This window comes from Thalia democratica, chromosome 5 (assembly GCF_965202585.1).
Source record: "Thalia democratica chromosome 5, ktThaDemo2.hap1.1, whole genome shotgun sequence".
In the NCBI taxonomy this organism is placed as follows: Eukaryota; Metazoa; Chordata; class Thaliacea; order Salpida; family Salpidae; genus Thalia; species Thalia democratica.
Window position 1 is genome coordinate 24,679,641 of NC_139169.1, and position 18,091 is coordinate 24,697,731.

General features: G+C 26.0%; 1 protein-coding gene across 1 annotated transcript in view; it reads left to right on the forward strand.

The window, feature by feature from the left end:
• The first annotated feature begins 532 nt into the window (after positions 1 to 532).
• The window catches only part of LOC145836354 (kelch-like protein 6), a 116,689-nt gene continuing 99,130 nt past the window's right edge, over positions 533 to 18,091 (forward strand). The window contains exon 1 of the mRNA XM_082944164.1: positions 533 to 610. Coding sequence (XP_082800290.1) covers positions 533 to 610 — 78 coding nt within the window. The remainder of the gene's footprint in view (positions 611 to 18,091) is intronic.

Consider the following 18,091-nt stretch of genomic DNA (forward strand, 5'->3'; position numbering starts at 1 on the left):
TACTCTGTAGATTTAAAAAGCTTTATAACGAGAAGTATCCATCAGATTTTTTTTTGTTTTGCTAGCAATAGTCATATATTTTAATTAATTTACAATTGAAGTTTTTAATTTTCAACATAAAGATTAACCATTTTTAAGAAAGCTTCAAAGAAAATATTTTAAAAACTCATCAATTTTAATAGATTGATATTTTTGAGTTTTTAGCTTGAGGCTTTCTTAAGGAACCTATTGAAGTCTAGGCTTTGCTATTTATTGTTAAGTTGTAACTTTATACTTTTTAATCAAACAATGTACAGTTTTTGATTTCTCTAAATATGTACAATTTCAAATTTAATTGGAGTCCAATAAATCAATCCAATAAACAATCCTAGTTTTAACTAATTTGTTTTTGGCAACCCCATATTAAACTTTTCTGTGTAAAATAAATATAAAAAACGTTTATTTAATACCATCTAGGACAAAATTTATACCGGATGACGTCATTAAAACTACGAATATAGTTGGTGAGGAGGAGGTTGTCCAAGGTGTTCAAATGGCGCATGCGGAACTCCAGCGGGATCGACCACCACAACAAGAAGCGGGTGGAACGTCCTTTTTCGTAACAGATCAGGTTAACAACGTATCTAGATCTTTCAAAAATAAACACGATAATGAACTTAAACAAAAACTTATAGATTTTATTAATAAAAAATTTTCAAAAGATGATTGGCATGACTTTTTGAATGTTTATAACATTATCGAAAAACAAGTATACAGTCTAGTTGATGAAAAATACAAAAGTTTCGACCGTTACGCTAAGCAAATTTTTATTGATCAATTAAACGACGATGCAAAACACCATTTAGCTAATAACTTATTTAAGGTTAAATTTAAACACAAGCGGGGAGATTATTTTTTAATTAACTGGGAATTCAATGTAAAAAGGTTAGACTGCGCGGGGGTAATCTTACATCGCGTCAAGAAGGGTAAGGGCGAATTGTTATTTGTTTATTATAGAGATAAAAATAATAAAATTAGAATCAATTTCCCTATGGGAAAAATAGATTATAACGATAATAACAATCTAAAAAGAACTGCGGTAAGGGAACTTTTCGAGGAAACTAATTACGCTTGGCCTGAAGGAGTTAGATTAGAATTGTACTAAGATACTAGTTATTGCTTTACGGTAGATCAAAAAAACTTTAAAAAAAATCACAAATTCTATTTTTTCAAAAACTTCGAGCACGAAATTGACCATGAATTTAAGAAAGACAATGAAATTGAGGGTAGTTTATGGTTACAAGTTGATAAACTTAAAAAGTATTTTGCAAAGTCTGATGAAAAATATGATAACACATCAGGTCGTATCAATTTTATCAATGGAAGTGTTACAGTTAGGTCCTCTAGTTTAAAAAACATTAAAAATTTAAAAACTACTTTTTCTCAAGTATATTTTTCATACTCTGTTGAGAATTTTTTTTTGAGAGGTTCAGCGCTTAGAGATTGTATTTTTGATCCAAATTGCGATACAGGGCATGTTTCGCGTGACAACAGTGAATAAATTTAAGTTTCCTTCAGTTTCGCTTCTTCAGCTTAAGTTTTAGATTCAGATTCAGTTTATTTTATAAATTAATTGTGTTACTCATTTTGCAATTTTAGTTTAATCTTTTAGTTTTTGTAATCTTGTTACGTTTTCTTTTATATTTTTCGTTATATATTTGTGGTTTCATAAATTTATATTCTAAAATTCTAATTCATTTATAATTTCAAAACTTAAATACAAAGAAGTTAAATTATTTTTTTCTTGATATGATTAGATTTAAGTTGGTTAAGACGTTTCGTAGCATAATGAGTTGTAAAACCACTTAAAATGACAAAATTGCATAAATGATATATAGAAAAATATAAAAAGTTACTGTTATATTAACGATCTAATTTAATAAAAAAAATTACTTCTTACAATTTAAATTCTTTAGGTTACATATTTTTAATCTAAGATTAAAGGGCATAAAAATACTACATAACTAAATTTAAGATAATAAATGAACTAATTACGTATACTATACTGCCGGGTAATGTTGTTACTACCTGTAATCTAGCTATAGGAGGCTTAGTATGGTGGATGATATTGGTGCTTAAGTAGATGATCGACTAAGACATATCAAACCCATTATAATAAAACAACATTAAAAAACTAAAAAAGCAAATGATATTAATAAAAAGAAAAAAAAGCAATATAAAAGAAAATAACAAACAAAAAGCAATAAAAACAAAGCAAAAATAAAAAAGAAAAAAAAAACGCAAACAAAAAAAAAATAAAAAAAGCAAAAAATAAAAGCAAAAAAAAAAAACTGAAAACAAACGTAAACAAAAAAAAAAAAAAAGAGAATAGAAAAATACAAAAGTAATAGAAAAAAATGTTGTTTTAACGTTAATATAAAAAGTACGTTATTTGTTTATTTATTGTAATATTTAACCATAATTTTTATGCCCTAAATACCGTATAGCTTGAAGCCTTTTAAATGCTCAAGCTAATTAACTGCAAATGCAACCTAAAGAATTTAATTTGTATGTAAATAATTTATAAAGTCTAACTGTACGTTTAAAAATATATTGCAAGTTATTCACCTTTTCTGAATTTGTCATTTTCTTGTGATTTGAATTTTCACTAAGCGCCGAAACGTAGTGACCTCCTATGAGACAATTAAAAAAAAATTTGATGTAATTTTCCATACGATTTGCCAAATCGTTATTTTTTTCAGATTTTTAAAAAAATAATTCTTTAAAAGACAATGTGGCCTATATGACCGGGGAAACCCGGTGAACCCCCGCCACACGAAACAAAAAGGGGGTAACCCGCACCACGGCGCTGGCTTCACCGTAGCGGTGCGGTCCAGTAGCTGTTTTGTGGTGCGATTGCCTGACGGATGAGAAAAATTGAAACAATTTGATTTGCCTGTTGCAATCAAAGTTCAACGTCAGGAAATTGCACCTCAAAACAGTGAAGCTAACAGCGCCATCTTTTTTAATTTTAGACAAAGTTAATTGTTGATGTTTGTGTCATATAATGTTCATCTAAGATATTGATAGAAACGCTTTTATAAACGATTTATGATAATTTTGTGAACTATTGAAAAATACTTTTTTTTTTTGTCTAGTAGGTAAGATTGATTCTAAAGTTTTTGAATTGCTTATATTTATGTTAATATAGTTTTTATGCAACAACTAGCAATATATATGTACCACTTTTAATTTGTTAAACTTCATTTCATGTTTAATAAAAACTTAATAAAAAAGTTTAATCTTTAAAAGCTGAAGTTTAATCATTTTTTACACATTGATCAGGGTTTCAAGTTTTTTCAGGCTGCTTTTAAGGTTTAAAAAAAGATTTGAATTTTTTTAACAAGGAGAAAATGTAATTTGTATATACATGTCAAAACAAACTTCTTGTTAGTATAATTACATTTATTGGTTAAAAAAATATTTTAAACACATCTATGTATTTGCTATTTAGAATTCCCATCAATTTTTTGAACAGCTAACTTTATTCACAGCAAAACTTCAAAGTAGATATAAAAAGAGTTTTGAAAAAGAACAATAAGAAAATAGTGGGCAAACTCTAAAAATTTAAAAAGAAAATAGAAACACTAACAGGTGAGAAATTTTGTGTTTTATTAATTTTAGATAATATAAGTCGGTGTAATTTGTGTCGATAATCTATGTTATTCTTACAGATGCCTTTATTAATGATGTGTAATATTTGTCTAAAATATTTCAACAAGTTATCGTTTTTTTCTATTAGATAATAATAGATCAAAAGTTTTTTAATTGATAATAATTATGTAAAAGCATAGTTTTTTCAATTTTTATACAACTTTATACAAATTATATATATATGCTACTTTTAGTTTTTTAACTCATTTTAGTGTTAAAAAACAACCAAAATAAGAAGTTTGATAATATTTAAAAGCTGAAGCTAAAGTAAAATATAAATTATATAGCACTTTTAAATGTTCTATTTATAATAAATTAGGTATACTATCAAAATCCACCCGCGTTCAAAATCCACCCAATTTTTAATTTTATTTCCTGTATTTATTATTTTATTTTATATACTTTTTGCTTTTTTTCATCAATTTTTTTATTTGTTTTTGACTATCACTGTTACCCCTAACCCTTACTTTCGATTGCTAAGCGGTTCCCGAATTTGACTGGGTGGATTTTGATCGCGGGTGGATTTTGCATGTGTTCCATAAATTTGTACTATTATTACGTCATAAGAGCCGGAGATAGCTTTTTAAACACAATTAAGTATACCCCATCGTGAGCATGAGTAGCTCAGTCGGTAGAGCGTTGGACTTTTAATTTAACGATCAGGGGTTCAAGTCCCGTGCTAGACTTTATATACTTTAAAACAGCCTAATAATTTAAAAAAGAAGATAAAATATAGTTAAAATACATCATAAAATAAGTTTCTTGATTTATAAACACCTTTATGGGTTTAAAAAACACTTGTTTTAAAAAATGATGTGCATATAAAATACATTAAAAATACTGTATGTTTACTTACCCTTTTGTTATCATTCACATCACTAGTTTTTATTTATATGACAAACAATTTTTTCCGAAATTGCTTATAACTGTTTCAGTTCTTATTTCATCAATTGTCAAAGCTAAAACATATTTAAGTTTATTGAGTGAACAAATTTTTCATGATATATGTTATGACATTTAAAACAAAAGTTATCAAGTTAGTCAATTTTTAAAAAATGTGAATGAACAAGTGTTTTAAGTTACAAATTTTTAATTATTTTCTCTATAATTGCAACAATATGAAAAATCGACAAAAAAAAATCACATTTTTGATATGTTTACGGATTAAGTACATACCTTTTAACAGATAGCTTTGTACCGCGTGAGCGGTAATTGTCTCTTTTTTTGAAAAAAACTTTTTGTAAAACATTATTTTTCCTGAAATCTTAAGCTTATGCTTTTTTAATTGTTCTAAATTGCCAAAATACTTAAAGCTTTTAAGGTTAAGGTTAATGTCCAAAGAAAAAATAGTTTATACTAAAAGTGTTTTGTAACAAGGTCTGAATTTTTAAGCCCTGACTTATTGGTTTCAGTCCTTTTTTTGGCCTGCTTATATCTGCCTCTCTCGTACTTTATAATCACAATATACAAAACCAAATCCATTGGATTCAGATTTTTTGGGCGCTTTGATGTCAGTACTTAAGTTTTCAAGTTTGAATATATATCAAAAAAGACAATTCAAATTAAAAGTCTAGTTAAGGATTATTAATATCAAATAGCAGCCTCAGATTTGGTTTGATATATTTGTAGTTTTAGAATCAACTGTTAAAAGAAAACCGAAAAAAAAACACCATAACAACTCAAAATGGTTTTATTCACTTTGAGTTACCAAAAAGTTTAAACAAGAATTATACTTTTATTATTACAAATAAAAGTTGTGCACAATTTAAAGAAAGTTTTATGGTGGCATTATTTGTTTTTAAAATAAAACACTGTAAATTTAAAAACAATGCTTAGACTAGTAAAATAAAATTTACATAAAAGATCAAAAAAAATTCAGCTATCGAAAGGTATAAGTTTTGAAGTTTCTAACAAAGGGAAAATTTGCATAAACATTAGGCGGGCTTATATGACCGCGCATAAACTAAATTATGTTTTTATTTGTGACGTAAACAATCAAATAAGATTTTAGAAGAATATTAATTTTTCATTTGAATCATTTCTCTAGAAAACCTTGTGTTGTAAGTACATCTAGTTAACAGTATATTTTTTTTTGTTGACAATTTTTTCTTGTTCTTTTTTTACAATGCATGAATTATTATGTTGGAATCATGGTGGAATCATGTTGGAATCACTATAACAACACTGATATACAGTCTGTAGTTTTGTAATAAGTAAATTAAAGTAGTTATTAAACACTTTTATTTTATAAACAATACATTATATGACAATTTTATGTAACTAAATTATTGATTAGGTTGAACACTAAAATCTTTCAAAAGTTAAATTCATGTTTAAGTATAATTGTATTTATAAAGTACTTTTTTATTTTTCTAAACAATAACCTATAAATATTTCATTGAAATTATTTCTAAAATTATTATTAATTAGACACTGCATATTTATTTTCTATTTATTTAGTTTTTAGTTCACATTTAGATTTTATTATCTTATAACATTGTATATTAGTTTCATATTTTTGATCATTAATTTAAACTTGTGTTGTTAAATGTTTTTTCAACTGAAATTATTAAACTGAATGTAATTTCATATTAAAAATAAGTTTGAATAAAAAAATTAAAACTCTATTAGATTAATTTTTTTGTAGAAGGTAGTTTTTCTACCTATATTATTGATGCTGTAGTTATAGTTTTTATATCAAAACAGCTCTGTATTATTAAAGTACTAAGTTATTTGGAGATATAATATCACTTTGATCATGCAAAGAAGGTTAGTTGTTTAGAATAACGTATGCCATATTTTACAATAGTTTTTAAAATACTCTGTAGATTTAAAAAGCTTTATAACGAGAAGTATCCATCAGATTTTTTTTTGTTTTGCTAGCAATAGTCATATATTTTAATTAATTTACAATTGAAGTTTTTAATTTTCAACATAAAGATTAACCATTTTTAAGAAAGCTTCAAAGAAAATATTTTAAAAACTCATCAATTTTAATAGATTGATATTTTTGAGTTTTTAGCTTGAGGCTTTCTTAAGGAACCTATTGAAGTCTAGGCTTTGCTATTTATTGTTAAGTTGTAACTTTATACTTTTTAATCAAACAATGTACAGTTTTTGATTTCTCTAAATATGTACAATTTCAAATTTAATTGGAGTCCAATAAATCAATCCAATAAACAATCCTAGTTTTAACTAATTTGTTTTTGGCAACCCCATATTAAACTTTTCTGTGTAAAATAAATATAAAAAACGTTTATTTAATACCATCTAGGACAAAATTTATACCGGATGACGTCATTAAAACTACGAATATAGTTGGTGAGGAGGAGGTTGTCCAAGGTGTTCAAATGACGCATGCGGAACTCCAGCGGGATCGAGCACCACAACAAGAAGCGGGTGGAACGTCCTTTTTCGTAACAGATCAGGTTAACAACGTATCTAGATCTTTCAAAAATAAACACGATAATGAACTTAAACAAAAACTTATAGATTTTATTAATAAAAAATTTTCAAAAGATGATTGGCATGACTTTTTGAATGTTTATAACATTATCGAAAAACAAGTATACAGTCTAGTTGATGAAAAATACAAAAGTTTCGACCGTTACGCTAAGCAAATTTTTATTGATCAATTAAACGACGATGCAAAACACCATTTAGCTAATAACTTATTTAAGGTTAAATTTAAACACAAGCGGGGAGATTCTTTTTTAATTAACTGGGAATTCAATGTAAAAAGGTTAGACTGCGCGGGGGTAATCTTACATCGCGTCAAGAAGGGTAAGGGCGAATTGTTATTTGTTTATTATAGAGATAAAAATAATAAAATTAGAATCAATTTCCCTATGGGAAAAATAGATTATAACGATAATAACAATCTAAAAAGAACTGCGGTAAGGGAACTTTTCGAGGAAACTAATTACGCTTGGCCTGAAGGAGTTAGATTAGAATTGTACCAAGATACTAGTTATTGCTTTACGGTAGATCAAAAAAACTTTAAAAAAAATCACAAATTCTATTTTTTCAAAAACTTCGAGCACGAAATTGACCATGAATTTAAGAAAGACAATGAAATTGAGGTAGTTTATGGTTACAAGTTGATAAACTTAAAAAGTATTTTGCAAAGTCTGATGAAAAATATGATAACACATCAGGTCGTATCAATTTTATCAATGGAAGTGTTACAGTTAGGTCCTCTAGTTTAAAAAACATTAAAAATTTAAAAACTACTTTTTCTCAAGTATATTTTTCATACTCTGTTGAGAATTTTTTTTTGAGAGGTTCAGCGCTTAGAGATTGTATTTTTGATCCAAATTGCGATACAGGGCATGTTTCGCGTGACAACAGTGAATAAATTTAAGTTTCCTTCAGTTTCGCTTCTTCAGCTTAAGTTTTAGATTCAGATTCAGTTTATTTTATAAATTAATTGTGTTACTCATTTTGCAATTTTAGTTTAATCTTTTAGTTTTTGTAATCTTGTTACGTTTTCTTTTATATTTTTCGTTATATATTTGTGGTTTCATAAATTTAAATTCTAAAATTCTAATTCATTTATAATTTCAAAACTTAAATACAAAGAAGTTAAATTATTTTTTTCTTGATATGATTAGATTTAAGTTGGTTAAGACGTTTCGTAGCATAATGAGTTGTAAAACCACTTAAAATGACAAAATTGCATAAATGATATATAGAAAAATATAAAAAGTTACTGTTATATTAACGATCTAATTTAATAAAAAAAATAGAAATATGAAAATACTTTTTTTTTTTGTCTAGTAGGTAACATTGATTCTAAAGTTTTTGAATTGCTTATATTTATGTTAATATAGTTTTTATGCAACAACTAGCAATATATATGTACCACTTTTAATTTGTCAAACTTCATTTCATGTTTAATAAAAACTTAATAAAAAAGTTTAATCTTTAAAAGCTGAAGTTTAATCATTTTTTACACATTGATCAGGGTTTCAAGTTTTTTCAGGCTGCTTTTAAGGTTTAAAAAAAGATTTGAATTTTTTTAACAAGGAGAAAATGTAATTTGTATATACATGTCAAAACAAACTTCTTGTTAGTATAATTACATTTATTGGTTAAAAAAATATTTTAAACACATCTATGTATTTGCTATTTAGAATTCCCATCAATTTTTTGAACAGCTAACTTTATTCACAGCAAAACTTCAAAGTAGATATAAAAAGAGTTTTGAAAAAGAACAATAAGAAAATAGTGGGCAAACTCTAAAAATTTAAAAAGAAAATAGAAACACTAACAGGTGAGAAATTTTGTGTTTTATTAATTTTAGATAATATAAGTCGGTGTAATTTGTGTCGATAATCTATGTTATTCTTACAGATGCCTTTATTAATGATGTGTAATATTTGTCTAAAATATTTCAACAAGTTATCGTTTTTTTCTATTAGATAATAATAGATCAAAAGTTTTTTAATTGATAATAATTATGTAAAAGCATAGTTTTTTCAATTTTTATACAACTTTATACAAATTATATATATATGCTACTTTTAGTTTTTTAACTCATTTTAGTGTTAAAAAACAACCAAAATAAGAAGTTTGATAATATTTAAAAGCTGAAGCTAAAGTAAAATATAAATTATATAGCACTTTTAAATGTTCTATTTATAATAAATTAGGTATACTATCAAAATCCACCCGCGTTCAAAATCCACCCAATTTTTAATTTTATTTCCTGTATTTATTATTTTATTTTATATACTTTTTGCTTTTTTTCATCAATTTTTTTATTTGTTTTTGACTATCACTGTTACCCCTAACCCTTACTTTCGATTGCTAAGCGGTTCCCGAATTTGACTGGGTGGATTTTGATCACGGGTGGATTTTGCATGTGTTCCATAAATTTGTACTATTATTACGTCATAAGAGCCGGAGATAGCTTTTTAAACACAATTAAGTATACCCAATCGTGAGCATGAGTAGCTCAGTCGGTAGAGCGTTGGACTTTTAATTTAACGATCAGGGGTTCAAGTCCCGTGCTAGACTTTATATACTTTAAAACAGCCTAATAATTTAAAAAAGAAGATAAAATATAGTTAAAATACATCATAAAATAAGTTTCTTGATTTATAAACACCTTTATGGGTTTAAAAAACACTTGTTTTAAAAAATGATGTGCATATAAAATACATTAAAAATACTGTATGTTTACTTACCCTTTTGTTATCATTCACATCACTAGTTTTTATTTATATGACAAAAAATTTTTTCCGAAATTGCTTATAACTGTTTCAGTTCTTATTTCATCAATTGTCAAAGCTAAAACATATTTAAGTTTATTGAGTGAACAAATTTTTCATGATATATGTTATGACATTTAAAACAAAAGTTATCAAGTTAGTCAATTTTTAAAAAATGTGAATGAACAAGTGTTTTAAGTTACAAATTTTTAATTATTTTCTCTATAATTGCAACAATATGAAAAATCGACAAAAAAAAATCACATTTTTGATATGTTTACGGATTAAGTACATACCTTTTAACAAATAGCTTTGTACCGCGTGAGCGGTAATTGTCTCTTTTTTTGAAAAAAACTTTTTGTAAAACATTATTTTTCCTGAAATCTTAAGCTTATGCTTTTTTAATTGTTCTAAATTGCCAAAATACTTAAAGCTTTTAAGGTTAAGGTTAATGTCCAAAGAAAAAATAGTTTATACTAAAAGTGTTTTGTAACAAGGTCTGAATTTTTAAGCCCTGACTTATTGGTTTCAGTCCTTTTTTTGGCCTGCTTATATCTGCCTCTCTCGTACTTTATAATCACAATATACAAAACCAAATCCATTGGATTCAGATTTTTTGGGCGCTTTGATGTCAGTACTTAAGTTTTCAAGTTTGAATATATATCAAAAAAGACAATTCAATTTAAAAGTCTAGTTAAGGATTATTAATATCAAATAGCAGCCTCAGATTTGGTTTGATATATTTGTAGTTTTAGAATCAACTGTTAAAAGAAAACCGAAAAAAAAACACCATAACAACTCAAAATGGTTTTATTCACTTTGAGTTACCAAAAAGTTTAAACAAGAATTATACTTTTATTATTACAAATAAAAGTTGTGCACAATTTAAAGAAAGTTTTATGGTGGCATTATTTGTTTTTAAAATAAAACACTGTAAATTTAAAAACAATGCTTAGACTAGTAAAATAAAATTTACATAAAAGATCAAAAAAAATTCAGCTATCGAAAGGTATAAGTTTTGAAGTTTCTAACAAAGGGAAAATTTGCATAAACATTAGGCGGGCTTATATGACCGCGCATAAACTAAATTATGTTTTTATTTGTGACGTAAACAATCAAATAAGATTTTAGAAGAATATTAATTTTTCATTTGAATCATTTCTCTAGAAAACCTTGTGTTGTAAGTACATCTAGTTAACAGTATATTTTTTTTTGTTGACAATTTTTTCTTGTTCTTTTTTTACAATGCATGAATTATTATGAATTAATATGAAAACATCAATGAGCTAGTACATGTTGCAAGCTTTAGATGATATACGATCAACTTCTTTAAACAAATAATTTTGTCTGTTGAACATATGTGTTTTATCAACATCTTTTGATAAACAACTCTTTACTTTTTTCTGTTGAAATTTCAATCAGTTACATGTTTTTTTCTTCTTGTTGTAACTGTAACTACTTAGGTAGAAACTTATTTTTAAGTTCGGAGTTATGACTTCTTAGTATCAATATTTCTATTGAAACTTATGAAGCAATAATGTTATAAAACAGTTAAATTATTTTCACAGTTTCAAGCAATTTAACAGTAGTAAAGTTTGAATTCTTAGTTTCAATCTTACAAAATACTTTCTAATTGTAATAAATTAACATCTTTGGACAAATAACTGTTTACTTTTGTGTGATGAAAATTTAAACAGTTACAAGTTGTGTTCTTCTATTGTAACTGTAACTATAGAGGTACAAACTTATTTTAAGCTTTTAGTTATTATTTATTACTATCAATATTTCTATTTAAACATGTAAAACAATAGCGTTAAAAAATACTTGAAATAATTTCAAAGTTTCAAGCAATCACAAGCATTAAAGTTTCAAGCAACTACAAGTTGAACTATTTGATTTCTTTGTTTCCACCTTAGATAACTGTTATATATAGATATTTTCCAACTGTTACAAATTAACTCTTTTGAACTTACAATTGTTTCTAATTTTGAGATTGTATTTGCATATTTTTAGATGATTGCTTTATGCCTAGGTAGCTATTTTGAAATCCACTGTCTTTTTGCTTTAATTCTATATGATTTCTCTCATGAATACTTTATATTCAAGTATAGCTAGTTCAGGCTGTTTTAAGCATTTAAGAGTATAAATTAAACATAAGTATGACTTGATCAATTGTACTTTTGTTCAGTTTATATTGTTACTTGCTATTCATGTTAGATAAGAGATCGGTTTTAGTCAGTTAAAGTGAATTTTTAAAAATTGTTTACTATAATAATATTTTCACAATTTACGTGTGGTGGTAGGCATATGTATAAAAAAACAATTTAAAAACAATCTGTTTAATCAAATTAAGTCAACGAGTTTGCTATTCTTTTGCAATTTATTTATTACTACACTTTTAGGAACTGACCAAAAACCGGTGTTCTATCTGATTTGACTATTTATAACATGATGGCTAATAAAAAAGACTCGATTAAAAACTGTTGAAAATGTTCATTTTTCTTTTTTTGTTAACTTTGAAAATTATTTTTGGAGTGTAGAATTATCAAAATTTTTGGGAAATTCCTTAATGTGAAAGTATAAAATATAATAAAGGGTAGCGAACCAATTTCAAAATATCTACGCTGGCGGACACCTTCGGTGTCCTGGCTCCGGACTTTGTCGATATTTTGAAATTGGTTCTTAGGGCGTCGTCGTAATGCTTACGCCGGTTGAATAAGTTTTCTCTTTGATACAGGAACTCTAAATAACCACATTTATAATAAAGTCGAAATTTTTGTTTTAGATCAGTAAAATTGGCTTATATTTATTATAAGGAAAACAGGGTTTAGCTTGGTATAGTTTTTAAGTGCAACTAGATCAGAAGATTATTATATATGTTACAAGAAGTGTATTTTACACGATAACCACACACCCGGCTATAGAGAAAAATAGTATTTGTGCAACATATAAATTTATATATAGATCTAAAAATAAGTTGCCAAATATTATACTAGTAACAAGGCAACTAGTATGAAAATATATTCATTTTTTTACAAATGAAAAATTTTGAAACTTTCAATTAACAACTTTACTAAGCGATAAGCAGCCTAGGATTATGACGGTGATAATACATTTAGTTTCTTTTAATATTCAGGTAGGGATTTAAAACAATTTATTAAAGACATACTCATAGTCGTTAAGTTGAATTATACTATCCTTATATAAACTTGTACTAAACTTAACTGTATCTAACTGGTGTACGAATTGAACGGCTCTTTAAACCAATTATTTTATGCGCTTTATGTTTTCATTAAAAAAACTGTTATTGGGCTTAAACTCAAGACTTTATAACAACTAAATAAAGGAAAGTTACTAAATAATAGATCTATCAAATATTAAAACTTTTTTCACTACACCCAAGCATTAATTTTCTGTCTTAATCTATTTAATTATGACAAAGTAAACACAATTTAAATGCAAAAAGTTTATTCAAATGTTTATATAAATAAGTTATCTGATCCGCACTGATTCTGTTTCTGATTCTTTTCATCGTTCCGTCTCCGGCTGTGATCTCATTCTGTTTGAAAAAAATATTTAGCTTTTACTAACAAACTTATCTACTAACGCTACACTTCATTCACATTTTAATCATGCAGTTTATCATTAACTATTTAAACATTGCCTTTAATCTATTAATCATTTGAGCATATCTCAGGGTTGTCAAAAATTTTTTCATGTTTTGAAAATACAATTTTTTTTTTCCACCTTGAGTATGACATAAATTTCAAGGTAAGGAATTCGTTAAATTTAATAACGTTAATGAGGAGATACTGTAATGCTACTTTGAATGTGGTTTATAAAAATTTAAGTGATGATGTCAAATAAAAACTATTGTATAACAAAGACTTCAGAAATTCATTGTTTTTTCGTAAGAATTGATGATAAAAATTCCAGTAATTTTTGTTCAATTTCTAGATGGTTTTTAGCTAACCCTGATAGATGTGTTTCGCAATAGTTATGTGATCAAAATGGATATTTGTTTAATTTAAAATAATAAAACCGAGCTTTTTAAAATTAGCATAAAATTGAGCATCAAACAATTATGGACTTTATTTTGTTCTGTTTATGGTTTGGCAATAAAATACCTAAGAAACTGGTACAAAATGGTTACTTTACAGTAATAAAATACAATAAAAATGTTCAAAGTTTGTTAAATTAGTTACTAAGAAGTAGGTCAATAGTGATATATATTTAAGGTAAACTTTGAAAACGCTTCCTAAAATACATATGTTCAAAAAATAATCAAGGAAGTTGTTACAAAATGTATTATTACACGACTTTATAACAACATTTCAGAAAACAATTCACAAGCAAGATGACCACTTTATTTAGATAATATATCATCATGTTTGTATTACTTTTTTTTAAAATCGATCAACTTTATTATTGACTAGCATTAGTTAACTAAATAGGACTATTTATTATCCTCAGAACTTGTAAAACTAAGAGATTTATGTTTTTAAATTTGTGTTAAGGTGTTTTATAAACTACTTGTTATTACAACATGGCTTCTTGTTTGGTAAACTTATTCACTATAAGTTTAAAAACAATTACAAGTTCAAACGAATGATTTTCAAACATACTATGTAGAAATTACCTTGCGGATGATGCATTCAAAGTGGGAAGAGGAATTGACTCGTAAAGGCCAATCACTCTGGGGATCTGTCTACTGACCTTCACTCAAAGAGAGAGCTTCATGGAAATCCTGTTTAAAAGATTCAATTTAAAAATATTCTTACTATCAGATGTAAGCCCTAATACATAAACCTATCATTTACTTTTATCTGATGACTAATATTTTTATTACTTTCAGCGCTTTAATTCATATATTAAAAAAATAGGAAAAAATGTTTTATAAATTCGTAGTAATGAGTCTAATTTGGGGTAATAGGTATGATTTTTAACTGCAACAAACTGGTTTGTTTTGGTTTGAATAATTAAATATTTACTTTAAAAACTTAAGTTACTCTACAAAAAATACAAATAATGTGTAAACTTAATCTTGGCATATACCTCTCTTAAAACTTATTTCATAAATTTAAACAACTTTAAAAAATTATAAAGAGATAAAGTATACACATCAACTTGATCCATAAAATACTAAACTAACTGCATAACTATAAAGAACTTAACTATTTACTTAAACAAAAAACACTTAGATTTTAAAATTATGCTAGATAAACTTTTGTGTATATATCAGTTTCACTATGGAAGTGTCCTTGCTACAGATTATCAATACTAAAAAGCTTACAAAATCTGCTTGTTAAAGTAGGGTACTTGTTCAATATGTTAATAGAAATTTTTCGCAGTTTTATAAAGGATATTTTATTTCGAAAGCAAAGTTATTGGATTCTATTAGCAAATTTCTATCGTGACGTAACTATAGTGGTAGGATGGAGCTGATTTTCATTTCTACTGATACTGACGTCGTTCAAAGGACGCATACAAATTTTCATCAACAATAATCGAGTTACTTTGCTGAAATCGTGTTCCAATTTTATTTTTACAATTTCCACTGTGAGGAGTTTTTTATCTTAACTTATACCAGGTGAAGGCATTGGAAATAAAGTTAAATATTTTTGTAAATTTCTAGGAAAATTTTGGAATTTTTTTCTGACTTCAAAGGACTTTTAATTAATTTTTACCGTTTGAAGGCTTTGGAAAACAAGGAATTTTGTAAAATTAAAATGACATAATCTGACTTTTTTTTTAATTTTATCAAATTTCCTGCCTTTTCCTGACTTTTTTAAAACCCCCCATTTTTTCCTGATTTTTTTCTTTTTTTTTAATTTCTCCTGACTTTTCCTGATTTCCTGACTTTTCCTGACCGAGTGGCAACCCTGATGCTAGATTAAAAAAAAAATTCATTTTGCTTTTTAATTTTAGTGGCAAACTTGCTAATATTTTAGGAAACAATAATTTTTTAGTGGTAAGTTGTCATCAAGCTTATTTATAATATTTTGTATAAAATTGTGGATGGGTAAAAATAATCAAGTATGGTCTTCTATTTAATTTAATCATAGCCTTTTGTTGATTTCTATTATTTTAAAATTAAAAAACGTTGAGTTTAAGAAAAACATTGGAATACAAATAAGTTTTCTTTTGGCCAAACTTTAACATTTAAAACCATCACAATACTCAAAGTGATGTACTAACAAAGTGAGCAAATCTAACTTTGTTGTAACAATATTTTAAATATTTAATTAATTATTTAATAAATTAGTTCGCATCCTAAAAAACATTCTTAGCTTATGTTCATTAGTCTTTGAAACAAGTTTAAAGTTTTTTTGTTAAATTTTACTTTTTACTTGTAATGACCACACTAATTTTTATGTTAAATGAAAAATGATAATGATAAATATACTTAATATTAACAATAATGATAATTTTTACTTGCAATTATTTGAACATTCTGTTGAGTTAAAAGCAATACTAGATTCTATTCCAGTTATTAGGTCAAAAATGAACATTAATTATAAACTACATCACTTATAAACATCACTGAATGAGTTTAATTCAATTTAGATAACATTGTCATCTTTACTTTCTCTAAATTTAACTTTTTATGATTTATTGTAGCTATTAGTACAAAAGCAAGAACTATAACATATTTACCTTGTTACTGCCCTAAGTGAGCAGTTAGAGACCTTCCTGGGTTGAGGTCCAGTTGTTGTGTGCTTACAGATGATTCATGTGCATCATTGCTCAAAATTTCCTCAAGACCCTTGCACATTCTAAAGTTGTAAAAACCTGTCAACACATATAAAATGTAGAAAAAATAACAAGTTATAATCAACACTTGTAACCTTAAAACTTTAATTTGTAAATTACTTATATAAACATAAAAGGTGTTAAAGCAATAAAAGAGACAAACAATTTTGTTTTTTTTTAATACTACGGCTTATCTATGACAGGCTTTTGAAGCATTGAAGCCAATCTAATCTGAGTGACTTAAAACTTATCAATTAGCCTTATGTTAAATTAAAAACAATAAATAGTGAAAAAATTATGTTAGTCAAGTAGTAATATTTAATTACTCAAGAAAAATAAAGACTTGTTATACTGAAGTACACAAAAAAATACCAAATGTATTAACATGGTATTAATACCAGTCTGGATATTTCTTAAAATATTTCCAATGCACCACATAATTTAAATTTCCAAAACATAATGATTATTTATACAAATTATATTATACTTGTGAAAAAAAAACTTTAGTTTTTGGATGTCATATACTTGAAAATTTAAATACATAATATAGTTTACATAAACCAATAATAATGGGGACTTTATTATTTTACACTATCTTATTAAAACAAAAAGTTTTTTCACTCTTTAAAAGACTTTTTATTAGAACTTTTAACAAATAAAAACTAGCTCTGAGAACTAAAAAAAAGCCAACTCATGCAATAATTAGTAGAATACTTACCAAGTCAGAGCTAGTCTCAAAAGGAAACAATTAAAATATAATATGATGAGAAAAAATAAAAAACAAAGTACATTCCAACCATTATTAATGGATGATTGTTTAAATATGGTGACAAATATTTGGAAGGATATTTACAGAAAAACATATGATGTACTTTTCTATTATAAAACTGATATGAACTAGCAAACTATATTAAATTTACTGCATTTCATTAGGCTTGTCACTTTTTTCAATTCTATTTTTGCACTTTAAAATTTGCCGCAATGGAACTCTATTTCAAAATAAATTTTTATTTACCATCTGACTTTTAAGTCAAAAAGTTATTTATTATACCCAATCAAACTTTGCACACAAATAGTTTAGTTATATGATAGTAAATAATACTTAATTTTTCTTTAAAACTTTGTAGGAATTATTTATATTGTCATGATATTTAGAACAGCACAACCAAACTAAAAACAAGATTATATTAAGGAACATATGTGTTGTATAGGAGCTTTTGATATATTAAATTGCAATAAAAACAAAATTTACCTTTATTATAGCTGCTAGGATTGAACCACTTCACACTTTTTAGGTGGGCAAACATCTGCAATACAATATAGTACAACTTGATGAATAGCATAAATTATAATTCAATTACATTTAGCTAAACTTTACATTATGTTTTGCTACCAATTTAAATAAAATAGTCATGTAGACCAACAATTTA